Here is a 27464-nt window from a genome sequence, read left to right as displayed (position 1 = left end):
AGACAGCCCTCAGATTGGGAGAAAATAATAGCAAATGAAGAAACAGACAAAGGATTAATCTCAAAAATATACAAGCAACTCCTGCAGCTCAATTCCAGAAAAATAAATGACCCAATCAAAAAATGGGCCAAAGAACTAAACAGACATTTCTCCAAAGAAGACATACAGATGGCTAACAAACACATGAAAAGATGCTCAACATCACTCATCATCAGAGAAATGCAAATCAAAGCCTCAATGAGGTACCATTACACGCCAGTCAGGATGGCTGCTATCCAAAAGTCTACAAGCAATAAATGCTGGAGAGGGTGTGGAGAAAAGGGAACCCTCTTACACTGTTGGTGGGAATGCAAACTAGTACAGCCGCTATGGAGAACAGTGTGGAGATTCCTTAAAAAACTGGAAATAGAACTGCCATATGACCCAGCAATACCACTTCTGGGCATACACACAGAGGAAACCAGATCTGAAAGAGACACGTGTACCCCAATGTTCATCGCAGCACTGTTTATAATAGCCAGGACATGGAAGCAACCTAGATGCCCATCAGCAGATGAATGGATAAGGAAGCTGTGGTACATATACACCATGGAATTTTACTCAGCCGTCAAAAAGAATTCATTTGAACCAGTCCTAATGAGATGGATGAAACCGGAGCCCCTTATACAGAGTGAAGTAAGCCAGAAAGATAAAGAACATTACAGCATACTAACACATATATATGGAATTTAGAAAGATGGTAACGATAACCCTATATGCAAAACAGAAAAAGAGACACAGAAATACAGAACAGACTTTTGAACTCTGTGGGAGAAGGTGAGGGTGGGATGTTTCAAAAGAACAGCATGTATACTATCTATGGTGAAACAGATCCCCAGCCCAGGTGGGATGCATGAGACAAGTGCTCGGGCCGGGTGCACTGGGAAGACCCAGAGGAATCGGGTGGAGAGGGAGGTGGGAGGGGGAATCGGGATGGGGAATACGTGTAAATCTATGGCTGATTCATATCAGTGTATGACAAAACCCACTGAAATGTTGTGAAGTAATTAGCCTCCAACTAATAAAAATTTAAAAAAAAAAAATGTGGGTAAGTTACATAGGTTAGAAACTACCATATTTTTCATCATAATTATACTGGGTTTGGAATCCTGAATTACTCTCTTGAAAGCCCCTTAAAGCAGATTGCTCTCCTCCTAAACATATTAAAAATTACTTAAACACAATGTGCCAGTTGTCCGAAGCACTTTGCACAGTAATATTATCTTAGTCCACCTAATCATTGAGTTCCATGTCATTATTATCCCCATTTTGTTAAGTAACTTGCCCCGGGCCTCTCACATTTAGCAAGTTACCGAGCCAGAACTCAAACGTAGATGGACTGCAACTCCAGAGCCCATGACTGGTGCTTCTGAAGCTGCTGGGGGAAGTCTTGTTGGAGTCACGGATGTAGCCTCGAGACCACAACAGCGCTTGCTGCACAGTTCTTTGAGCAGATGGAAGGACGAAGAGAAGAAACACAATTGCCGGGTCAGAGGGGATGAAGAGTGGGCCCCGTAAGAGTGGGTGTTCCTGTTTCTTCGGCCCTCCAAGATTCCAAGACTCACACCTGTCCGCCCAGCACTTCCAACGTACCGTCACGTCCGGTCCTGGCCCCGCCCTCTAGTTCGCCGCTGTTCCGTTTCGCCTTCAACAGTTTTGTCCCTAGCCCCGAGCCGTCTCCCGCCGCTGCCATGGCGGCAGCTCCACCGCTCTCCAAGGCCGAGTACCTGAAGCGTTACTTGTCTGGGGCAGATGCCGGCGTCGACGGGGGCCCTGAGTCCGGCCGCAAGCGTCGGAAAAAGCGGCCGAAGCCTAGCGGGGCCGGCGGCAAGGGGTGAGTTGGCCCTGGCGGGGTGAGGTCCTCGCGGCCCGCCGCCCCTTACCTTCCCGCTCCGCCCTCGGCCCGGCTCCTGCTGGGCTCCTCGCCGGCGGCCCCGGCGGCCGCGCGCCCCTGACTGCTCGCCTGACCCTGCCTGTGCTCAGAGCCCTCTCAGGCCGCTGCTCGCGCCCCTGGGCAGTATCTCCAGTGTGTTCAGGCCGGGTTGTAACTTTTATTAGTCTTTTCCCGCCTTTGTAGCATTCCGTTCTCCCGCAGAAAGTCAATATTGTGTCCTGAGAATAAAGGTGAAACGAATTCAAAGGCTCTGTGCTGGGATATTAGCGGCACAGAACCTGCCCGTGCGGGCTCTCCTAAGCCAAGGACTCGGGTCCTGACCTGTGCTCACTTCCTGTTACTCCTACTACTACTACCAACAATACCAACTCACGTTTATACCGTTCTTGTCATGTGCCTGGTACCGTTGTGAGTACTTTAGACAGGATTTTATTTAAGAGTCATAACAGTATTAAGAAGTAGATATTTTTGCTATCCCCACTGTTCAAACGAGAAAACTTATGTGGCCTAGGGTATTGGGTTGAGTACTGTCCCTCCCCTCCAAACCAGAACCTTAGCATGTGACACTATTTAGAAGTAGGGTCTTTGCAGATATAATTAGTTAAGATGTCCAGTATAAACGAGTGTCCTTTTAAGAAAAGAGAAATTTGGCTACAGAAACAGGCTTAGAGGGAGAAATTACCAGGTGAAGATGGAGGCCGAGGCTGGACTGGATTTATGCAGCCGACAGAGGCTACTAGAAGTTGGAAGAGTCAGGGAAAGATCTTTCCCTGGAACCTTTCCTGGTGGACATTGCCTTGCACACACCTTGATTTCAGACTTGAATTCTCTGGACTGTGAGGGAATACATTTCTGTTGTTTTAAGCCACTCAGTTTGTGGTCCTTTGTTAGGCAGCTCTAGAAACTAATATACCCTGTAAAGTCAAATAGTTCCAAAAAACTAACCCATTTAGTTAGTTAACTCTTTGGTTCTTGCGTTATTCTTGCTGTCTTCTGACCCCTCTGACTTGTGTGGATTTCCTGGAGGCAGTGCCTTGTAGTGAAATTGTCTTGAGCTTTAAAGTAACATTGGTCAGTCTTTCAGTCCTAGCTGTGCCACTTGATGAGTTGTGTGGCCTTGGACAAGGTATTTCATCTCTCTAAGCCTCAGTTTTTTCATCTTTAAAGTCACAGTAATATTGAATTATATCACTTATATTAAATGGTTGTTGTGATTAGTAATCTGGCTTTTCAAATAATAACTGTTAATAATAATGGTTTACATCATGGCAGTCATTATTCTTTGGACTCATTCATAGTTGATCCATGTAACAAACATTTATTGAGTACTTCATCTGTCACAGTGAGGATGTCACTGTGAATGAGATATCACTGTCCCTACTCTGATGGAGCTTATAGTTTAATGGGGATACAGTCTTTAAAGAACTAATTATGCAACTAGTTGATTTATTTCCTTTGTGATAAATGAAAGTACTCCAAGAATGTGTAACAGGGATTCTTAGTTGGGAGAGGTAAGGGGAATAGTTTTGTAAGGTCTGCTCAAGGAATTTATATATCTGCTAGGCTTTTAAGAATGACTAAGAGTTTCTCAGTAGAGAATAAGAAGAGTAGGTCAGGCAGAGGGAAGAAACTGAATATGTGAAACTGATATGGAAAGGAATTTGGCTCATTCTAGGCATCAGAAGATGACTAGTGAGTAGTGAATTGAGGAGACAGTGGTGCAAGATGAAATTGGCCATACTGGCAAAGAATGGACCGTAGGATCTTACAGGATTTTGAACGTTAGCCTAAAACCAGAGATGAATGTTTGTGGGCTGTTATCCAAGAATGATTCTTCTTTTTTTGGTCTTTTATTTTTCACCTTTAGAATGCGAATTGTGGATGATGACGTGAGCTGGACATCTATCTCAACCACTAAAGCAGAAAAGGAAGAAGAGGAAGATGATGGAGATTTGCCTGTGGTATGTATCTTTTTGAGGCTCTGAGGACTTTGAAATGCAAGCCTCTTAATCTCAGCTTCCAATGCAGGGTAGATAGTAAGGAGGAAAGTTAAGGTCAGAGAAGAGGTGACATTTTCCAGGAGCTATTTTAAAGTAGTTTTCTTTGATGATGCCTATATACAGTCTTTGTATATGGAGGGCTCCATCTGCCTAGAAGTAGGAACTAATCATAGAGAGACAGGATTCCTCAATGTCAGTGATAAAGAGTTGTGATTAGAATTAGCCATGGTTCAATTTGTTGGAACATACCTTAAAAACACTGTTCAGTTTCCATGAAAGGATGTGTTACTTGTTCCTTTTATTTACTGATTGAACTAAGCTTTAAGATTGTATACTCTTGCCTAGGTACAGCAGGTATGTAGATTAGTAGAATATAGTGTTTATACTTTAGAGGTCATATCCTTAGAATGGGAGACTGAATTTCAAATAATTTCAGCGATATGATGAATGTTGGAGATATAGTTCACATATGTTGTTTAGTCGCTAAATTGTGTCTGACTCTTTTGCGACCTCATGGATTATAGCCTGCCAGGCTCCTCTGTCCCTGGATTTCCCAGGCAAGAATACTGGAGTGGGTTTCCATTTCCTTCTCCAAGGATCTTCCTGACTCAGGGATTGAACTGTGTCTCCTGCATCACTTGCATTGCAGGTGGATTCTTTACCAGCTGCACCAATGGGGAAGCCACTCACATACGTGCCAAGTGCTCTTAGAACCCAAGGGAGCGAGCACAGTTTTTAGCCCATGAAGATGGGAGATTCCTTGAAGGATGGAGATATCTGAATTGAGTTTTGAAGGATAAGTAAGAGCAAGGTGGTCAAAAGCATAGGTAAATAAGTTAGCATTGGTATGGCTATGGGACTCTTGCTCAGAATTGCTGAGAAACAAGGTGGAAAGGAGATAGTTACGTCTCTGAGCCATACTTTGCTCTTAGAAATGTAGAGCCTTTCTTTGTGGGGCTTTTGTGAAGATTGAGTGAGGTAATATAAGTAAAGCACAAAACAGTGCTTTGCTCATAGTTGTAGGTCTGTCATGTGGAAAGAGGATCATTTGCATCAGAGGTCAGAACTTGGGTGAATAGAAAGAAGTTACAGGAAGGTAGATACGGGTCCAATACAACCAAGAACTTTCTAGCCCCCAGATGCAGCGGACCACCTTGTAACATGAGTTCCCTGTCAGTGAGTTGGTTCTCTGTCAGGAGGGACTACATGAGTGATCATTTATCAAGGATACTGTAGGGAAGATTCCAGACTTATTTGGGAATTTGGGTGATAGGAAATATGGTCTTATCCCTTAAAGATTCTATGAGTCTTTGTACATTTTCATGACTTCTTTTGGTGGAATTCTAGAAAAACTATCTTTGTGATCTACAGTAAAGCTTTCATAAGGAGTCCAAATTCCTTAATGGATGATAGGTATGACAGGAACCCTGCCTATGTTTTTACTCTGAATGGAGTGGTAAACAGGTAAAAGGAGTTTAGCTTTTAGCTTTGAGTGGCAGTTGTTACACCAGGCAAGTTAATAAAAAGGTTTGTAATAAAAGAAATGAACATCTGGAGGGAAATTGATGAGTCAGAGAAAGATATATAATTAAACCATCCAGTGACATTCACATGTTTATGGAGCACATGTAACTGAGGACCACTCTTGTTTCTTCAGGGCTGTTTTGGGTCTTTGTGAGCCATGTATTGTTAGGAGTGGAATAGTCATAACTTCAGGTTCTTCAGATAGCACTGCTGCTTGGCTGGATCCTGTGGATTTCCTTCAAGTGTTGTTCTCACTTCCACAGGTGGCTGAGTTTGTGGATGAGCGGCCAGAAGAGGTAAAGCAGATGGAAGCCTTTCGTTCCAGTGCTAAATGGAAGCTTCTGGGGAGTGAGTTCCAGTAACAGATAAATCTGAATTTCTCATTAATAGGGAAAGACTTTTATCTTTTTTTTTCTTTTTTCTAAAATTGAAGTATTGTTGATTTACAGTATTGTGTTAGTTCTAGGTATATGGCAAAGTCAGTTATGTGTATATATATATTTTCAGATAATTTTTCATTTACGATATTATAGGATATTGAATTTAGTTCCCTGGCCTGTACAGTTAATTCCTCATGGCTTATCTATTTTATGTATAGTGGTTTGTATCTGTTAATCCCATACTTCTAAGTTAGTTCTTCCCCCTTCCCCTTTGGTAATCATAAATGTGTTTTCTATGTCTGTGAGTATGTTTCTGTTGTGTATACAGTTTCATTTGTGTTATTTTTTAGTTTCTACATGTAAATTCTGTCATATAATATTTATCTTTCTGTCTGAGTTCACTTAGTATGATATTCTCTAGGTCCATCCATGTTGCTACAAATGGCAATATCTCATTCTTCTTCATGGCTGAATAATATTCGTGTGTGTGTATGTATCCCACAACTTCTTAAACCCAAAATTTTGTCTTGCTGGGCACTTGAGTTGATTCCATGTCTTGGCTTTAGAAATAGTGCTGCTGTAAACATTGGGATGCATATATCTTTTTAAATTAGTGTTTTTATTTTTCCTGGATGTATACCCAGGAGTGGAATTGGTCCATCACATGGTAGTTCTGTTCTGGTTTTTCAAGGAACCTCCATACTGTTTTCCATAGTGACTACACCAGTTTACACTTCGGTTCCCTTTTTTCCATATCCTCTCCTACATTTATTAGTAGAATTTTTTTTTAAATAATATGTTGTATTCCTTTTTTTGGTCATGCTGCATGACTTGCAGAATCTTAGTTCCCTGACCAGGGATCAGCCCCACGCCCCTCTGCATTGGAAGTGCAGAGTCCTAACCATTGGACAACCAGCAAATTCCCTTGGTAGACTTTGATGATAACCATTCTAACAGGTGTGAGGTGGTACCTCATTGTGGTTTTGATTTGTATTTCTTTAATAATTAGCAATGTTGAGCATCTTTTCATGTGCTTGTTAGCCATATGTATGTCTTTGGAATTATGTCTATTTATGTCTATTTAATTATGTCTAATTAAGTCTATTAAGTCTTCCGCCCATTTTTTGATTGGGTTGGGTTTTATTTTCTGTTGGTTGCTTCATTTGCAGATATGTCCTCCCATTCCATAGCTTGTCTTTTATTTTGTTGATAGTTTCCTTTGCTGTGCAAAAGCTTTTAGTGTAATTAGGTCCCATTTGTCTATTTGTGCTTTTATTTCTTTTGCCTAAGGAGACTGAGCTAAGAAAATATTGTTATGATTTATGTCAAAGAATGTTCCACCTATATGTATTCTTTACTAGTTTTGTAGTTTTAGGGCTTACATGTAGATTTTTGAACCATTTGAGTTTATTTTTGTATATGGTGTGAGGGAATGTTTTAATTTCATTGTTCTGCATGTGGCTATCCAGTTTTCTCAGAACCACCTATTGAAGAGACTGTCTTTTCTCCATCATATATTCTTGCCTCCTTTGTCATAGATTAATGGACCATAGGTATATGGCTTTATTTCTGGCTCTCTATTTTGTGCCATTGATCTATATTCCTTTTTGTTCCAGGACCATGCTGTTTTGATTATTATAGCTTTGTAGTATAGTCTGAAGTCTGGGAGGGTTATACCTCCAGTTTTTTATAAATATCATGGGATTTATCAACTATGTGGATTAGATTTACTGTCAGGTACTTCCTAGGTGACGCAAGTGGTAAAGAACCCTCTTGCCATGTAGGAGACAGAAGAGATGCAGGCTCGATTCCTGGGTCAGGGAGATCCCCTGGAGGAGGGCATGGCAACCCACTCCAGTATTCTTGCCTGGAGAGTCCCATGGACAGAGGAGCCTGGTGGGCTAAAGTCCATAGGGTTGCAAAGAGTCAGACATGACTGAAACAACTTATCTCGCATGCATACACCCTACAGATATCATTACTTTTCTCTGAGGGGTGGATTCTGGTCAGAGGAGCCTATTCTCCAAAGTAAAGGAGGTGACTTGTTTAATTCACCCATTAACAAATATTCATTGGATCCCACTCAACTTTTAGTTGTTTATATTTGCTTAGGGAGCTCAACGATAAGAGATAGGAGGAGAAGAGAAACTTGATTTAGTCACTCTGTGGATTTGCTATAAACATTTCATTCTGTTATGTTTTTGAATATCAAAAGTCTCAAACTGTTTCCATTTTAAAGATTGTTTGTGGACTCTGGAGTCAGACAGATCTGAGTTTGGATATTCATTTCACCACTTACTAACAATATGATTTTGGCAAATTACTTAGTCTTTGTGAGTATCAGCTTCTTTATCTATAATATGAGGAGAACAATATTTATCTCCTAGGCTTGTTGTGAGAATTAAATGAAATAATCTGTGTAGACATGGGCATGCAGCAGGTGATCAATAAAGTGCCGATCCTTCTTTCTTTCTGGTGCTCTTGCTGCTTTTAATAAGGAGCACAATGGCATGGATTAAGTAGCTCACAGGATTTCATTTTGATGTGGCACGGAATTATTCAGTTTGCCTTTTGAGAGAAGAGTGGGGGCAAACTGTGAATTGCCTAAGTTAAATATCAGTGGGAGCTTCTCATGGAGAATTCCATACAAATACGTTTTGGGGACGAGCACTGGATTGGGATTAGAAGGTCGGGGTTCTAGCCTGTCTCTTCATCTTAGTAGCAGTGACCCCTAGGTAGGAAACCACTTAGCTTCTTAGGGTCTCTGTTTTCATGTCTTTAAAAACAAGGATACCTGCCCTGCTTACCTAACAAGATACAACATGAAAAATACATTTAAAGTGCCTTGCAGATTTATGACCTGTTAGGCAAATGTGAGCAGTTTCTCTTAGGATATTCATGAGTGCTGCTTTACTGCCGTAAAGTAGCTGTGCATACCTTTTGGGCTTTCTTAGTAGTTTTGAGATGTATCCTGCTGGGGTGTTTTTTGAAACTTTGGTTATAGGGATGACAGAGCATTTATGGGAATCTGATTCTTTGCTATTTGTGTTTAGGCCACAGTGAAGATATACCCTCACACAGACAGTTCTGTCATGACACCCCGGATTCATCTCCTCCTAGGAAGGTTCGTCATGACACCCCGGATCCATCTCCTCCTAGAAGGGTTCGTCATGACACTCCAGATCCATCTCCTCCAAGAAAGGTTCGTCATGACACCCCGGATTCATCTCCTCCTAGGAAGGCTCGTCATGACACCCCGGATTCATCTCCTCCTAGGAGGGCCCGTCATGACACCCCGGATTCATCTCCTCCTAGGAAGGCCTGTCAAGACACCCCGGATTCATCTCCTCCTAGGAAGGTTCGTCATGACACTCCGGATTCTTCTCCTCCTAGGAAGGTTCGTCATGATACCCCAGATCCATCTCCTCCTAGGAGGACCCGTCATGACACCCCAGGTTCATCTCCTCCTAGGAGGGCCTACCACAGTTCATCAGATCTCTCTCCCGCCAGAAGGGCCCGTAATTGCTCCCCTGACACAGCTCAGCCTAGAAGGACTCTTGACTCTCTGGATAGATCACAGCTCAGGAGGGCCCATCATAATTCCACTGACTTGGCTTCTCATGTTCCTCACTCACTGCCCAGAACCAAAAGCAGTGAAGCCCCAGAAAGCTCTAGCAAAACTTCTCCACATCGGAAGGGGCCAGGACCTTCTCATCCATCACTCCCAAAGAATAGCAAATATGAGTATGACTCAGACCTCTCTCCTTCACGAAAAAAGCAAGCAACATCCCATGTTGGAAGTAAGCAGCATGATTCTAAAGGTGAGCATTTGTCCACAGGGGGACTTGTTCCCAGAGTGCTTTCTTTTGGGTCTTTTAGGTGCTTTACTGGGTATTTGTGGTCTTTAGAAGTGAGAATGGAGCTTTGGGGTTTTAAAAACTGGAGGGAAATGGTGAGAGGTTGGGCTGAGGAGAGTTAAGGATTAACAGTAGTAGGGTGGAAGTTTTTAGGTATTTTTTTGTTCATTCTCCCCACCTCATGAAAATACTACATGTTTGTTGCAGAAATTTTGGAATGTATAGAAATGTAGAAAAAGATCACACAAAATTCTGTCCAGTCAGAGGCAGGCTGTCTCTTGTAGCCAGTGTTCTTTTAGTCTTTTTTTCTAGTCATTTTTGATGTAGTTGAGACTTGTCTAGGCAGTAAGTAAGTGTTGCATGTGTAATCTTGCTTGGTTTTTTCACTTACCATTATCTTTCCCGAGTCATAAAATATCTCTCTGTTAAAATATAATTTTTGTTGGTGTTCCATTAACCATTCCCCTAATATTGCATATTTTAGGTTATTTCTAAACCTTTTCCTCTGTAATTGTATAATGAACATCCTTATACGTAAACTGTTGCTCTGTTCTGGATTATTTCCGTATCTATTTCTAGACAGACTTCCTGGGAATTGAAGTGCTTTTAGATACGTTTCCTGGGAAACAAAGTAGAAATTGATTTACTGGCTCAGGGAGGGGTTCTTTGCTTATAGGACTGTTGATACGTATTGCAGATTGCCTTTGGGGGAGGTGATTTGTGATGCCTATGTCTACGGCTCACCTGTGCGATGAAATTTGTTTGCTCCATCTTTTATCCCTAGGTACTGCTTTAATTTTTAATTCAAATACATTGTTATGTTTTAGTCAAAAGACATCAGAATATATTCTGTGTATATGTGTGTGTGTTAGTCACTCACTTGTGTTTGACTCTTTCTGACCATAGCCCACCAGGCTCCTCTGTTCATGAATTCTCCAGAAGAAGACTGGAGTGAGTTGCCATTTCCTCCTCCAGGGGATCTTCCTGACCCAGGGGTCAAACCTGGGTCTCCTGCATTTAGGCAGATTCTTTACCATCTGAGCCACCAGGAAACCCAGAATATATTCTAGGTCATCTTAACTTGCTAGGGCTTCCTGGGTGGCTCAGATAGTGAAAGAATCTACCCGCACTGTGGGATACCTGGGTTCAGTCCCTTGGATCAGGATGATCCCTTGGAAAAGGGAATGGCAACCTACTCCAGTATTCTTGCCTGGAAAATTCCATGGAAGAGGAGCCTGGAGGGCTACAGTCCATGGAGTTGCAAAGAGTCGGCTACGATTGAGCGACTAACAATGCCACTGAGCCCTGAGTTCAGTTTGTTTTGGCCTCTATGTGTGGATAAATATGGCACAGATGAGGATGTTGAGATGTCTTGTGCTAGTCACAATAACTAGTAACTTGGAAATAGAACCCCACCCATTGGTTTTAAAAGTTATCTCTGACTTTGCTCTTCTCCCTTGTCATGTGTACTTATGTTTAGGTTAGTGATAGTTCCTCACAAGAGGACTAAATGAATGTTGAACTTTAGCCTGGTACATTCTTTTTTAGATTCTGCCAAGGGGATTAAAATCTTTACTCTTCAATTTCTAGGCTCTCCCCCCACCCATAGGAAACATCACACAAGCTCTCCACCCAGGAAACATCAGAGTCACACCTTGGACTCTTCTTCCTACCCAGGTGACAGTAGGAAAACTTCTGATTCAGATCTTTCTCCCCCACGGCACAAACACAGTTCAGGGCCCCAGGATTCCGATTCCGATCTGTCACCTCCGCGGAATAGACCTAGGCATCGGAGCTCTGATTCTGACCTCTCTCCACCAAGGAGAAAACAGAGGGCCAAATCTTCTGATTCTGATCTGTCTCCACCTCGAAGGAGTCAGCCTCTGGGAAAGAAGGTGAGAACTTCAGGAGCCATGTCTTGGTTTAGAGTAACTCATCTTCTAGCTCTGTACAGGTCTCAGAGATCCAAGCCGGAGAAATCTAGCGCATAGCACCTCTAGAGCTCTTTTCTTCTCTCTGAAGGCAAGACTACCTAACCCAGCCCAGGGGAACTGGCAAGTAGCAGATTTCCTGAATAGCATCTGCCTTTATATTCTCTCAGTTCCACAAATCTCATTTTAATAGTTTAAACAAAACTTTCTATTTCTTATGAACAAACTGAGAATGTAGTTTACAGAATGGAGTTAGGAGCATGAACTTTATGTCAAACCGATCACACATGGAATTCTACTTATGTGAGATTTGAGCAAGATACATAATATCTCTAAGTCTGAGCTTCTTCATCTTTAAAATGTAGATGATAGTAGTACATACTTCAGGTTCTTTTGAGAATTAAATGAGGTAGTGTAAGTAAAACTCTTAGCCCAGGGCCTGGGACAAAGGAAGCATTTAGTGTAAGCCATTTACTATTATAAATTGGACTGTAGGTCTTTGTATCCAGAGCTTAAAGAGAGGCATTTAAAATATAAAATGACTTTTAGAAATCACATCGCCTGGGAAGTAAGTGTTTTGTATTATTTTAAATCTGTGATGAAGGCTGAATTAACAAAATCAACATGAACCCCAAGTAATTGTGTTGTAAAGAACACCACTACTAGTACAAAAATGTTATTCCAAAAACCAAAAAAGAAAAAGAGTAAAAAGAAATGTTATTCTAGTGAGTTGGTTAAGAAAGAGCCTGTGATGTGCATGTTACCTCCAACACAGACTTTTCAGGTAAGTCTCCTCTAGTCCATGTGGTCCTGGTCGGGTGGACCAGTCAGTCCCTAACCCAGGATGTGGGGAACGGAGTGAGGTCAGTGTTTCAGCTGGACCCCGTGACATTTTTATGTATCTGCTTAGTCCATGGACAATTTAATATCAATCAGATTTTAGCACATTGCTTTTTTTTTGACCATGTCACATGGCATGCAGGATCTTTATTCAGTTCCCCAACCAAGGATTGAAAACCACTGGACTTCAGGGAAGTCCCTAGCACATTGCTTAAGGATATTAGGATATAATTTATATACATTGATTGCGGGGTGGTTTATTATTTTGATACAGGGTGGGTTTTAGTAAAAAGTTTTAATTTGGCCATATCTTTTCATTATCCTGAAATACAGCCACAATTTCAGGTTTGAAATTGATAGGTTTGCTTGACTTTGTGGTTTAAAGGGAATATTTTATCAGTGTTGATCTCTACTGAAGGGCTCAGAGCTTGATAGAGGTTTCTGAGCAGGTGACCTGAGAGTCTTCATGTATGCAGTTTATACGCTGAAAAGTCCAAGATACAGATGCTTAGCCTACCCTTTGGCTCAGATGGTTAAGAATCAGCCTGCAGTATAGGAGATCCGGATTTGATCCCTGAGTGGGGAAGATTCCCTGGAGAAGAGAATGGCTACCCACTCCAGTATCCTTGCCTGGAGAATTCCATGGACAGAAGAACCAGGCAGGCTACAGTCCATGGAGTTAACAAAGAGTTGGACATGACTGAACAACTAAAACTTCCACTTTTTTCAGCCTTCCCTTTAGTAAATTTTTGGTTTGTGTTTCTGTTTGCTCTTAAACTTAACAGTACTGTTAATTTTCCATGAAATTCAGTTTTATTTCTTCTATTTTGCCAGTCCTATGGTTGATAATGAGAATATAAGGTAGCGTTTTTGGTTTGGTTATTGCTGATCCTCAGACATAACTGTGTACACCCACGGAGCCTGTTGCCACATTGTCTCATTAATGTTGGATGCTCCCTTTTCCATTGCCTAGGCTGCACACATGTATTCTGGGGCTAAAACTGGGTTGGTGTTAACTGACATACAGCGAGAGCAGCAGGAGCTCAAGAAACGGGACCAAGAGACCATGGCACTTGAAGGTAAAAATGTGAAAGTACAGAGAACAGTTGAGGCTCATGTCGCTTTTACTTTTTAAAAAATATAGCTAATTTATCTGATATTTAAAATTTTTAATTGCTGTCAAATTTCGGCTCTGGTTTTCTGCTTTGCTTTAACTTCTCATTGGGTTCAAGTGGATCTTTTCCTTCTTAAAAAATGTTAATTTTCAGAATCATCACCAATATGCACTTAGATGTTGGTAAGGACTACTTGTGGTCTGGCTGTGAAAGTTCTTATCCTTCATCAGAACACTAAGTGGTTGATTTCAGCTGTTAGAATGTTATTTCTGATTTTGACACCTTTCTGTTTATCTTTAAAAGCGTACTTTTCCTTTGCAGCTGAATTCCAACATGCTGAAACTGTATTTCGAGATAAGTCTGGTCGTAAGAGGAATTTGAAACTGGAGCGTTTAGAGCAGAGGAGAAAAGCAGAGAAGGACTCGGAGAGAGATGAGCTGTATGCTCAGTGGGGCAAAGGGTAAGAGAGCCACTGAAAGGAACACAAGACTGCGGTTACTGGAGGAAGTAATTTCTCTACTCTCCTGACCAGTTAGTTCATTGTTCTGCCTTTACAGCTGTTTTCAGGACTGGGAAGTTCAGGGTGCCCAGTCTGCTTCCTGCATACTGACGTATTTCACACTTCTGGTTGGTATTCTGGGAATGTTACCTTTTTCAGTATTTGCCCTAGACTGCTAGAAAGAGGAGGCTCTTCACGTGTAGCAGTATGGTCCATCTCAGTGTAAGAGTGGAGATGTTAAACAGGATAGCAGACACTCCTGGTTGTTTTTGTCTAGGCTTGCCCAGACCCGGCAGCAGCAACAAAATGTGGAGGATGCAGTGAAGGAAATGCAAAAGCCTCTGGCCCGCTATATTGATGATGAAGATCTGGATCGGATGCTGAGAGAACAGGAAAGAGAGGGGGACCCCATGGCCAACTTTATCAAGAAGAATAAGGCCAAGGAGAACAAGAATAAGAAAGGTGAGCCTTCTGGGATCATCAGAGAGAGAGGTGATGTATGTGAAGAGAGAGAATCATTAGAGTGATGATACATAAATACGTGCAAAGAAGGCTTTCCCGTATAATTTCAGATTCCTTGTATTTGGGAATTTAAGTTGAAGTCGATCACAGATTTCTGTATAAAATTTTTTTCCTCACTGCCATTCAGCTCTGAATTAAATTACATAGATAACTAACTTTTCTCTCTCTCTTATCTTTAGTGAGACCTCGCTACAGTGGCCCTGCACCCCCTCCCAACAGATTCAATATCTGGCCAGGGTATCGCTGGGATGGAGTGGACAGGTCAGCCTGAATATTTCCTACAGTTTTGTTTCCTCTTCCTTGTAACCCTAACCTTCCCTGACTGTTCTCAAATCATTGTACACTCTGCCTTATTCTCTGCTCTAATTACAAGGTTAGTAGTGTGCAGTGTACTCGCTTCTGTTTCTCAAATCCCATTTCCCATGCTCATAACACTCCTCTTTTCCTTTTCAAAGCTTTTTAAAGCTCTGGGTAAATAACTGAGGTGGTCCAGATAGATACCTTTTTTTTGATGTTGGTCACTTCTGGTGATACTCTGTAAGGTTTAGAGAGGATTGAGTGATGGGTGCTAGTCTGTAGCCTTCTGTATATTGTATCTTTTTTTCTTTTTTTTTTTTTTTGCAAATATTTATAGCACTTTTATTCACAGTAGCCAAAAAGTAGAGAAAAATCCAACTGTCTATCAATGGATGGATTAAAAAAAAGCACTAAAAAATGAAATCCTGATTATGCAAAGTGAAAAGAAGTCAGACACAAACTTACACAGAAAGTAGATCCGTGATTATGGGGCTGAGATGGGAATAAAGAGTTTTAGTTTTAGGTGTTTTAGTCACTAAGTCATGTCTGACTCTTGAGACCCCATGAAGTATAGCCTGCCAGGCTCCTCTGTCCATGGGATTTCCGAAGCAAGAATACTGGAGCGGGTTGCCATTTCCATCTCCATGTATATTGTATCTTTAAAGTGTAGCCCTTGAACTTTTTCTTCACTGCCTTAGGAGTGAGTCTCTTGTAGTGTCTCACTGACCCCTACTGCCTTATCTGTTCACCTGCCCACGTCTGTACCCACATACACTTAACTTTCTGTATGCTATCGTGGGTGAGTTGTATGTGCCTCTATCTGCAGTCAGTCCCTCTACTTCCTGTTAGATTCCATCTCTTGCCTGCTAAAGGACATAGTTCTATCATGTAGCACAGTGACTCTCAAACTTCGTAATCTCAAGACCGTTTGATACTCTTAAAGATTATTTAGGACTCTAAGAAGTTTTATGTGGGTTATATATGTTAATATTTACCATATGAGAAATTAAATAGTTTTAAAAGTATTTGTTCTTTTAAAAAAGCCATTACAATAGCATATTTACCCTGCTTTTAAAGAAAAATAACTATATTTTCTGAATGAAAAAGTGAGAAGAATAGCTTTGATTTGCATTTTTGCAAATCTCATTAATGTCTGGGCTAGTAGAATACATTGGGATTTAGTCTGCTGCAATATGTTTAGTTGAAATATAGGAAGAAAATTCAAATTTATACACAGGTAGTTAGGAAAGGAAGGTGTATTAGATTTTTTTTAATATTCCACAAAAACTCAAAAAGTTTCTTAATGATTACTTGTAATATGGAATCAGAAATCATATCAAAAATCTTTTCATTCTGTTAGATTAAAATTTATTGGTCTTTTTTCTACTTTGTCTTGATCTTTTACTCATGCGTGACTTTATAGCATCATCTACTGTTCATTGATTTGCTCAGTCCAATGTTGACATATTTTATGTACAATATCAGATAATGATTATATACTAACATTAACTTTGATCTCATCACAGAAAATCTTTAAATAACTAGAAGCTAAAGGAGTCCATGGTAGTTTGTTACCATATTACCAAAGCTAAAGTTTAAAAAAATTCTAATGTATGCTCTAAAGCTCCAATTTTATCATTAGCAACAACCCAATATTATATCAGCCACTTTCCTTGAAGCGAAGGTCACTTCATACAATGGCTTTTTGTAGCTTCTGCCAGATTTTGAACCTTGAGGAATGAGTCTTCTGTGAATATAGACAGTGTTACTTCTTCCTTTCCAATCCAGATGTCTTTTGTTTCTTTTTCTTGCGCTATTACACTAGCTAGAGCTCCCAGTGCATATGTTGAGTGGAGGTAGTTAAAGCAGACGTCTTTTACCCTGTTTCTAACCTCAGGAGGAAAACATTCAGTCTTTTTACCATTAAGTTTTATAAACTGTAGTTTTTTTGGTGGGGGGATAAATTTCCTTTATTGAGTTGAGAAATTTCTGTTCCCAGTTGGCTTAGGAAAGTCTTTTTTCAGGAATGTATGTTGGATTTGTTCAAAATATTTTCTGATTTTCTTTTTGGTTCACTCTTTGACCCATGAATTACTTAGAAGTGTGTTTTAGAATTCCAAACATTTAGACTAGTCTAGATATCTTATTGATTTCCAATGTAATTACATTGAGGTTAGAGAATATACTCTAATATTTTGAAATTAATGCTATTTTTGATCTTTTTAAATTTGTTAAGACATGTTTAGTGGCCCAGTATATGGTTTACCTCGGTGAATACCCCATTTGCACTTGAAGATAATGTGTATTTTGCAGTTGTTTGGGGGTAGTGTTTTGAAAAAATATTTGTATTCTATCTGTTTTGGAATAGTTTTATATATATAGAAAATTTGCAAACATTTCTTACACATACCTTATCTAATTTTGTTACCATATTATCATGATACGGTAATCAAATCTAGGAAACCAACATTAGCATATTATTAGTGTACCAGACTTCATTTGGACTTCATCAGCTTTCTGTGAGTTTTCTTCTTCTGTTCACGGATGCGTTTCCGTGTGCCACACCGTGCTGTGTCCTGTCTCCTCTGTGTCTCCTGCTCTGCGCCAGCTTCTCGGTCTTTCTGCTTTTTGTAACCTTAGCAGTTTTGTGGGGGTACTGTCAGGTGTTTTTGTGAAATGTTCCTCGGTTGAGTTTGTTTGATGTTTTTCTGATGGTTAGCCTGGACGTTATGGGTTTTTGCAGAGAATTCCACAGTAGTGAAATGTCCTTCTCATCACGTCGTTTTAGGGGTTACATGATACCCACATGACATCACTAGTAATGTTAACTGGGATCACTTGGTTAAGATAGTGAGTGTTTGCCAGGTTTCTCAACTTTAAAATTACTCTTCTTTTTCTTTTATACTCTCTGCTTTGGAAGTGAGTTGCTGAGTTCAGCTTATACTCAGAAGAAGAACTATGGAAGGGTATCTCCATGTATTATTTAGATATTTTCTGTAAGGAAGATCTGTTTTACCTCCCTATTTATTTGTTCAATCATTTATTTATATTAGTATGGACTCATGTATATTATACTTTGTACTGTAATCTAGTGGTATATTATTTATTTTGTTGCTTATGTTATCTTTTTTGTTCCATTCCTTGAATACTGGAAATTCTGTTAGGTGTCCCTTTTACTGCCCCAGCCGTTTCCTTTTTGAGCATTTTTTTACTTCCTTATATTTTTTCTGCCCCAGCCCTAAAGAATTGCCATTTCTCTAAGAAACCCTGGCAGCTTTTAATGGAGAATGGTATTTGGAAACCAAGATATAACTGCTAGAATGCTTATTATTACTGGAGTGTCATTGCTTCTAGATCCTCTCAGCAGACAGAGCTAGGTAATGCATGTATAGTAGTAGTCCGTATGTGTGTATACACACATATCTATAATTGTTTCTGTGTCCATCTGGAAGTATGTTATATATATGCATATATAAATATGAGTTCATACTGATGTAACTGACTCTAACCAAGTATTACCTTTCTTTTTTCCTTACCTATAAATTCCCTCCCCAACATTGAGAAAGGGGCACCCACTATCCACTATTCATTTTGCTCATCCCAAGATGCACATAAAGCAATTTCAAAATTGAGAAATTTAGAAATGAGAAACTCATTTACCATCTAAGCATGGATTTATGTGTAGTTCTTTCATGTGTAGACATAAAGAGTCAGTCCCCTCCCCACCCCCAGATATCCTGGGTAATTTTTTTCTTTTATAATTTACTTATATTAGTGTTTACTCTTTTTGGTGTAAGTTCTGTTGGATTTGACAAATGAGTAGAGTCATCATTTTAAAATTTCCTGTATAAGTCACCTTTTAGTTACTGATTCCTCCTCCACGAACCCATTGTAATTTCTGCTCTTGTTTTCCATCCCTATAATTTTATCTTTTCCAGAATGTTACATGAATGGAATCATACAGTATGTAACCTTTTGAGTCAGACTTTTTGAAAGGCAGCTATGCTAACCACTATACCACCAATGCTTGAGTCAGACTTTTTGCACTTAGCAAAATGCATTTAAGATTCATCTGTGTTCTTGAATGAATCAGTACTTCATTCCTTGTTTATCACTGAGTAGTATTGCATTGTATGGGTATACCACAGTCTGTTTATTCCCCAGTTGAAGGACATCGTGGTTGCTCCTGGTTTTTAACATCGTGGATAAAGCTGCAGTAAACAATCATATATGGCTTTTAATGTGGATATAGTTTTCAGTTTACTTGGGTAAATACCCAAAAATTGCTATTTTGTTTTGTTGAGATTATGTTCACTTTCATAAGACACTGCCAGTTGTCTTTCAAAGTGGCTGTATCATTTTACATTACTGCAAAGGGTAGGGATTTCTGTTGCTCCATAACCTATCCAGAATTTGATAGTGTCAGTGTTTAGATTTTAGGTGTGTGGATTTAGTTTTGAACCTTAATTGCTTTGTTTTCCTTTTAGTTATACCTCTGCAATTTTTTTCTTTTTTTTTAGTTTTTGCTATAAGGATTACAATATATATCTTTAACTTATCATAGCCTAATGACAGTTGTAATTATTCTATTTCACATGAAATGTAAGAATCTTGCAACACTGTATTTCCACTTAATCTGTTTTTGTTACTATTATTTTCATGTTGTTGTTCAGTCACTCAGTCGTGTCCGACTCCTTGTGACCCCATGGACTGCAGCACACCAGGCTTCCCTGTCCTTCACCGTCTCCCAGAGCTTGTTGAAACTCATGTCCATTGAGTCAGTGATGCCATCCAGCCATCTTGTCCTCTGTTGTCCCCTTCTTCCCCTGCCTTCAATCTTTCCCAGCATCAGGGTCTTTTCTAATGAGTTGGTTCTTCTCATCAGGTGGCCAAAGTATTGGAGCTTCAACTTCAACTTCAGTCCTTTTAATGAATTTTCAGGATTGACTTCCTTTAGGATTGACTGGTTTGATATCTTTGCAGTCTAAGGGATTCTCAAGTGTCTTCTCCAACACCACAGTTCAAAAGCATCAATTCTTTGGCATTCAGCCTTCTTTATGGTCCAGCTCTCACATCCATACATGACTGCTGGGAAAACCATAGCTTTGACTAGATGGACCTTTGTTGGCAGAGTGTCTCTGCTTTTTAATATGCTGTCTAGGTTGGTCATAGCTTTTCTTACAAGAAGCAAGCGTCTTTTAATTTCATGGCTACAGACAACATCTGCAGTGATTTTTGAGCCCAAGAAAATAAAGTCTCATTGTTTCCCCGTCTGTTCGCCATGAAGTGATGGGACCAGATACCATGATACTAAGTTTTATGAATGTTGAGTTTTAAGCCAGCTTTTTCACTCTCCTCTTTTACCTTCATCAAGAGGCTCTTTGGTTCCTCTTCACTTTCTGCCATTACAGTGGTGTCATCTGCATATCTGAGATATTGATATTTCTCCCAGCAGTCTTGATTCCAGCTTGTGTTTCATCCAACCCAGCATTTTGTGTGATGTACCTTGCATAGAAGTGAAATAAGGAGGGTGACAATATACAGCCTTGATGTACTCCTTTCCCTATTTGAAACCAGTCTGTTGTTCCAATTCTGGTTCTAACTATTGCTTCTTGCCCTTCATACAGATTCTCAGGAGGCAGGTAAGGTGGTCTGGTATTCCCGTCTCTTGAAGAATTTCCCACAGTTTGTTGAGATCCACACAGTCAAAGGCTTTGGTGTTGTCAATAAAGCAGAAATAGATGTTTTTCTGGAACTCTCTTGGTTTTTCTGTGGTCCAATGGATGTTGGCAATTTGATCTTTGGTTTGTCTGCCTTTTCTAAATCTAGCTTGAACATCTGGAAGTTCTCGGTTCATGTACTGTTAAAGCCTCACTTAGAGAATTTTCAACATTACTTTGCTGGCGTGTGAGATGAGTGCAATTGTGCGGTAGTTTGAACATTCTTTGGCATTGCCTTTCTATGGGATTGGAATGAAAACTGACATTTTCCAGTCCTGTGGCCACTGCTGACTTTTCCATATTTGCTGACATATTGAGTGCAGCACTTTTACAGCATTATCTTTTAGAATTTTAAGTAGTGCAACTGGAATTCCATCACCTCCACTAGCTTTGTTCATAGTGATGCTTCCCAGGGCCCACTTCACATTCCAGAATGTGTGGCTCTAGGTGAGTGATCACACCATTATGGTTATCTGGATCATGAAGATCTTTTTTGTATAGTTCTTCTGTGTATTCCTGGCACCTCTTCTTAATATCTTCTGCTTCTTTTAGGTCCGTACCATTTGTGTCCTTTATTGTGTCCATCTTTGCATGAAATGTTCCCTTGGTATCTCAGATTTTCTTGAAGAGATCTCTAGACTTTCCCATTCTGTTGTTTTCCTCTATTTGTTTGCTTTGCTTACTTAGGAAGGCTTTCTTATCTGTCCTTGCTGTTCCTTAAAACTGTGCATAAAAAGTACATATTTTCATACATATTACTTTAAAAATATAATAGATCCCATAATACAGTGGTAAAATTTTTACTTTGCAGTTGTGTATTTTTAAAGAAACTAAGAAAACCAAAGAAAAAAAGTGTAGTTGTTAGTACTTGCTCATATAGTTACCGTTTCTGGTGGTGGTCTTTTTTTCTTAAAGAAATTGGGAAATTTTAATATTCCTTCAGTGCAGATCCATTGGCAACACATACAGTTTTATTGAAATGAAAATGTCTTTATTTCACCTTTTTTTTTTAAAAAAAAGCTTTAATTTTAGAAAAGTCTTGGACTCAGAAAAACCTGAAAAAAGTATTATTGGTATGCTCTTCAGCCAGTTTCTCCCAGTGATAACATCTCATATAACCATAGTACATTATCAAAGCCAGGAGGTGGCATTGGCATAGTTCTGTTAATTAAATCAGAGAACTTTTTCTCACCTTCGTTGCTGAAGGATTGTTTCACTGGCTGCATTGGAGGAGGTTATTGAGAGGATGTGACCACTGGTTGACCCATAAACTGGACGCAGGCAGTTGGAGGCCCTTATCTCTCTCCTGTCCTTGGAACTTACATCATGCCTACTCTTCCCATACTGTAGCGTTTTCAAAGATGCAGCCTTGAGAGAATAGGGTGTTGAGATCGTCTGGACTGAATATGTGACTGAACCCATAAGGGCTCTGTATAAACATTTAAAGTTCTGAGAGGCAGGTACAGAGATCTGTTTTTTGGTGGGGTTGCCCAAGACAAAAAACCTTTTATGTAAATTCCCTTGCTTATTAAACCTGCCACCTGCCAATCTGGACTGGTCTGCCTCTTTCTTTGGTCTTTCCTTCTCCTCCATGTATGGGAGCCAGTTTCAGATTACACCCAGGAAACTCCTGAGGTTTCAGACCAACACATGGAACTCTGGATTGACAGTTCTAGACTTCAGTGACAGCTCTTTAAAGATCTTTCATCACTTTCTGGCCACCATTGTTTCCAATTGGAAGTCAATTTGTTTCATTGTCCCACTCCCCCCAACCTCAACATACACACATTATAACATATTGGTTTTCTTGGGCAGCTTTCACAGTTTTCTTCTGGTCTTTGGTTTTCAGCAGTTTGATTGTGATGTACATACGTATGGTTTTTCTTTGTGTTGATCCTTTTTTGAGTTTGTTGAGTTTTTTGATTTATGAGTCCATGTTTTTCCCATTCGGCTATTTTTTTGCCCAGTTATTATTTTTTTAAAACCACTTTCCCTTCTTCAATTGTACTGTTTCCACTATTTAATATTGTGCCACAGTTGTCTGAAGTCCTGTTCATTTTTCTGTCATGATTTTCCTCTGTTCTTAAGATGAAATAATTTCTATTGATCTCATTTCAAGTTGATTGACTCATCTGCCATCTTCCGCTTATTAGACTCATACACTGAATTTTTTGTTTCAGCTAGTTTATTTTTCAACTCTAGAATTCCCATTTGACATATTTCTCTGCTGAGATTTCCTACCTATTCATTCATTGTGAATCAATTTATTTTCCCTTGAGAATATTTATAATTCGTGCTTTGAAGTCCTGTCTGCTAATTGCAACATTTGGGTTATCTCAGCATTGGTTTCTATTCATAGTTTTTCTTGAGTTTGATCACATTTTACTGTTTCTTTACATATCTGGTCATTTTAAAATGTTATGCTGGACATTATGAATGATACGTTGTGGAGACTTTGAATTCTAATAATTCCTTTGAGGTGTGTTGATTTTTATTCCAGCAGACAGTTAACTTGACTGTGTTTGAACTCCAAACACTTATCTCCTTCATAGTGGGCAGCAGCTGAGTTCCTGCTCAGTTCTTTTAGTTTCCAGCTGCTGCTTTTTCAGGGGGCCCATTGGGGTTCCCCCTGCGCAAGCACAGGTTAGCCGTTCGCCAAAACTTTGGGTGCAGTTTGTATATAGACTGGGGGTTCGTCCCTTTAGAAGCTTCCTCCTGTTCAGTGTTTTGTTCCTGGTTTTCTGGCTGCTCTGCCCACTTTGCTCTCATACCTAAAGCCAGTAAGCCTGTGGGCCTTCTGCCTCCATGAGCTGTGCAGTTTGGGAAGTGCCCTCCAGCAAAAAGCTTCACAAATCTCTTCCCACAGTAAACTCCCACTCAAGTTCTGCCTGCTTTTGGTCACTCATGCCTTCAAGTACTTCACATACTGTGTCTTTATATTTTGTCCAGATGTTATAATTGCTCCCTGAGAGCAGGTTAGTCTGCTTGAGTCCCCTGCCGTGATTGGAATCTGCGGTGCTGCTGCATGTGGGCCTCAGGCATCATCTTCTGTCCCTCAAGCTGCCGTCTAAGCCCAGAGCTCTGGTTCCTGACACTGGCAGGTACTGTCAGGTTGACTGTGGCTTCAGGCTTGTTTCCTGCTTTGGTCTGCAGGATATTGTCTGTCAGCTCTTTGGTAGCAGGAGGATTTTTCAGAATACTCATTTGCTGTGTAGCCAGAAGTAGATCTTTTTATAGCCACAACCCTAAAGATATTCCCTGCTGTACCGAGTTCTTTTTTTTCTCTATTTTTTTCAAATTTTTGGACCCAAAACTTAGAACTCTCCTTGACCTGGTTTTTTACTGGTATAATTTGTCTCCATCTCTCCCTGTAGTTTTCCTACACTTTTCATATTTTCTCCTAGAGTTTTCCTTTTTAGTTTTCTTTCTCACCCTTGCTTTATTTCTGATTATTAATTCTTTCATTGCCTTTTCTACTCTTGTCTATTTTTGCCAAGTGAATATTTCTGTAGCAGATCTATAGTATGTTGTAGTTAGGAAACCCCATGAGGTCAGTTAATCTAACTTAACATTATTTAAAGAGAAACTGAGCCCCTGATAAATTTCACAACTTACTTAAGAGTTTTTCAGCTTACCTGAAAAAGCTGGAATTAGACCTGGGACATCTGATGCTTTAGTCTAAAGCTCTTTCCACTGTAAGTTCTTTTGCAGTTTGCTTTTTTGATTCTATTTAGGGTTATGTTTGTTATTCATAGGACCTTTGTTTGTATGATCATATTATTGTTGATTCTCTTAAGTAGTTATTCCTCAGGCAAGCAGCAGTAGTTTCCTTGGGCTCTAGAACACCATGCATGCTTGTAAGGTTGGAGATGATGCCATTCTTAATAAGCTTCCCTTCTTACTGAGCCTTTCATTACTCACCCAACTCATCCCTTAGGTAAGCCCTGAAGAAAGGGGAAAACCTGTCATCCCCATCAGTTCAGTAACACTTAGTGCACGTTATAACATGAGTAGCTGTGTACTAGGGGCCAGGGTCTCACAATTAGTAAAAGACGGTCCTGGAGCACGCCAACTCACTTTCTATCTACAGAAGAAGACAGACAAGTAGATGATTTCAGTGCTGCTTGCTAAGTATTGCTGTAGAGGGTGTTCAGGATGCCGTGGGAGCGCAGAGGAAGAGTACATTCAGCCCTGGGAGACCGTGATCAGGGAGTGAATGCCAGCTCGAGGAGGCGACACCTGATACATGAGTGGCAGACCTGGGTTTGGCCCCTGGGTTGGGAAGATCCCCTGGAGAAGATAAAGGCTACCCACTCCAGTATTCCGGCCTGGAGAATTCCATGGACTGTATAGTCCATGGGATCACAAAGAGTCAGACACGACTGAACGACTTTCATTTCGTTTTTCATTTCATATGTATATATATAACTGGTTCACTTTGTTGTATACCTGAAACTAACACAACATTGTAAATCAACTATACGCCAATGAAAAATTTTTAAAAGAATTTATCCTTGCTATGTGAAATCTAAGCTTTGCATTCTGGCCTGTAGTGCTCATTATGTTGTGGCCTCTGTTTGTGTTTTAGCTCCAGCCATGTAACTTGACTTTGGTTCCTTGCGTGTACCATACCATTTCTTATTTTTGTGCCTTTGTCTTGTTGCTCCTGCTGTGCTGTGTGCTGAAATGCCCTCCTGACCCTTCTGACTCTTTGCTTCACTTTGTCTTTTCAGACCTAGCATAAGGACCCCCTCCATGAAGCCTTTCCTGATCATTCTTGTCTACCCCGCTTCCAAGCTAAGCAAGGTCCCCTTTCTGCTTCTGTGATGCCCAGTGCATATTTCTACCATAACCTGTGCCTTTTGTTTTAGTTATTTGTTCAAATGTCAGTCTCCTCCACTAGTCTGATATATCAGGACAGGTGCTATATTATACTCATTTTCATGACACAGTACCTAGTATAATAAGAATTCACTAAATGTTTGTGTAATGCATGGATAAAGTATAATATATAGACATCAGTTGAGAATGAGTTGGACCTTTAGAGAGTGGTAAATATTTGAAACAGTTGTCAAAATGAGTGGGAAAAAGGCTCTGAACAAGGACTAATAAAAGGGTGGATTATGTATTTTGTCTTTCTGATTCTGTTGCTTATGTCTTAAGTATTTTCACTTTCCTTTTTGTTCATTAGATTGTGAACTCTTCTTTATTTCAAACATACATGTTCAGTTCAGGATTCTGGCTGATCAGTATCTCTTGATTGCAGATCCAATGGATTTGAACAGAAGCGCTTTGCCAGGCTTGCCAGCAAGAAGGCGGTGGAGGAACTTGCCTACAAGTGGAGTGTTGAGGATATGTAACTTTGCTGAGGCTGTGGGAGTGACTGTGGGTTGTGGTAGTGGACATAGGGCAGCTGTTACAGACATTCAGCTGTAACAGTCGTCTATGCTAATAATCAGGGCCACACAGACCAGCACCTTGTTGAATGCCAATTTTGACTACAGAAGAATATTTGAGACGTAATATTTGGACGAAGGACCATACATCTCAGGTGCGCTGACACTGCCGGTTGCTGGCTTTCAGAGGAACGTTGATTTCTCTGTATCCCAGAGCTTGTTCTTGGTTAGGGTATTTCTTTTTTAATAAACACACATTTATTTTTTTAAAATAATTTTCTTAATTGGATAGTCTGTTTTGGGGAAGAATACAAGCTAGTATTGATCCACCAGGGGTCTTGGGGGTTGGTAGTTGGATTTTTCATTCATCTAGGAAGCGGGATGAGTAATAACTTTCATAGTGATAGATCCTTCCATTTAGAAAATAAGAATTATTGCTAAACTAGACTTCAGAATGGACATGGATATTTGGAGACATGGTATCTAATAGAGGTAGTGTCACAAGTTAGTAGGGACGAGGTGGATAATGGTGCTCAGAAAATTGGCTTTTTGTAAGCAAGAGAGTTCCAGAAAAGCATCTATTTCTGCTTTATTGACTGTGCCAAAGCCTTCGACTGTGTGGATCACAATAAACTATGGAAAATTCTGAAAGAGATGGGAATACCAGATCACCTGACCTGCCTCTTGAGAAACCTGTATGCAGGTCGGGAAGCAACAGTTAGAACTGGACATGGAACAACAGACTGGTTCCAAATAGAAAAAGGAGTACGTCAAGGCTGTATATTGTCACCCTGCTTATTTAACTTATATGCAGAGTACATCATGAGAAACGCTGGGCTGGAAGAATCACAAGCTGGAATCAAGATTGCCGGGAGAAATATCAACAACCTCAGATATGCAGATGACACCACCCTTATGGCAGAGAGTGAAGAGGAACTAAAAAGCCTCTTGATGAAAGTGAAAGAGTAGAGTGAAAAAGTTGGCTTAAAGCTTAACATTCAGAAAACTAAGATCATGGCATCTGGTCCCATCACCTCATGGGAAATAGATGGGGAGACAGTGGAAACAGTGTCAGACTTTATTTTTTTGGGATCCAAAATCACTGCAGATGGTGACTGCAGCCATGAAATTAAAAGACGCTTACTCCTTGGAAGGAAAGTTATGACCAACCTAGATAGCGTATTAAAAAGCAGAGACATTACTTTGCCAACAAAGGTCTGTCTAGTCAAGGCTATGGTTTTTCCAGTGGTCATGTATGAATGTGAGAGTTGGACTGTTAAGAAAGCTGAGCACCGAAAAATTGATGCTTTTGAACTGTGGTGTTGGAGAAGACTGTTGAGAGTCCCTTGGACTGCAAGGAGATCCAACCAGTCCATCCTAAAGGAGATCAGTCCTGGGTGTTCATTGGAAGGGCTGATGCTGAAGCTGAAACTCCAGTACTTTGGCCACC

The 27464-nt window shown here is 40.2% G+C and overlaps 1 protein-coding gene across 2 annotated transcripts; it reads left to right on the top strand.

Moving 5' to 3' along the window:
- Positions 1-1682: 1682 nt before the first annotated feature.
- On the top strand, positions 1683-26289 carry BUD13 (BUD13 homolog). 2 transcript variants are annotated; one of them, XM_043481566.1, is made up of 11 exons: positions 1683-1873; positions 3801-3894; positions 5721-5805; positions 8891-9000; positions 9040-9658; positions 11285-11589; positions 13439-13544; positions 13902-14040; positions 14357-14541; positions 14781-14862; positions 25885-26289. In XM_043481566.1, the coding sequence occupies exons 1-11, from the start codon at positions 1731-1733 to the stop codon at positions 25976-25978; spliced, it is 1962 nt and encodes a 653-aa protein (XP_043337501.1). In that variant the 5' UTR covers positions 1683-1730; the 3' UTR covers positions 25979-26289. The 2 variants fall into 2 exon arrangements, with proteins under 2 accessions (XP_043337501.1, XP_043337500.1); XM_043481565.1 differs by having other exon boundaries at positions 1684-1873; positions 8891-9658.
- Positions 26290-27464: the final 1175 nt, after the last annotated feature.

The sequence above is a fragment of the Cervus canadensis genome, chromosome 11 (assembly GCF_019320065.1).
Source record: "Cervus canadensis isolate Bull #8, Minnesota chromosome 11, ASM1932006v1, whole genome shotgun sequence".
NCBI classification, from domain to species: Eukaryota; Metazoa; Chordata; class Mammalia; order Artiodactyla; family Cervidae; genus Cervus; species Cervus canadensis.
This window is presented reverse-complemented; position numbering and strand designations above follow the sequence as displayed.

Bases quoted from the DNA above. Each gene is read 5' to 3' on its own strand.
- BUD13 (XM_043481565.1), top strand. From the start codon at position 1,731: ATGGCGGCAGCTCCACCGCTCTCCAAGGCCGAGTACCTGAAGCGTTAC. The intron at 3,895-5,720 runs GTATGTATCTTT...TCACTTCCACAG, and splicing joins ATGATGGAGATTTGCCTGTG to GTGGCTGAGTTTGTGGATGA. The intron at 11,590-13,438 runs GTGAGAACTTCA...TCCATTGCCTAG, and splicing joins GTCAGCCTCTGGGAAAGAAG to GCTGCACACATGTATTCTGG.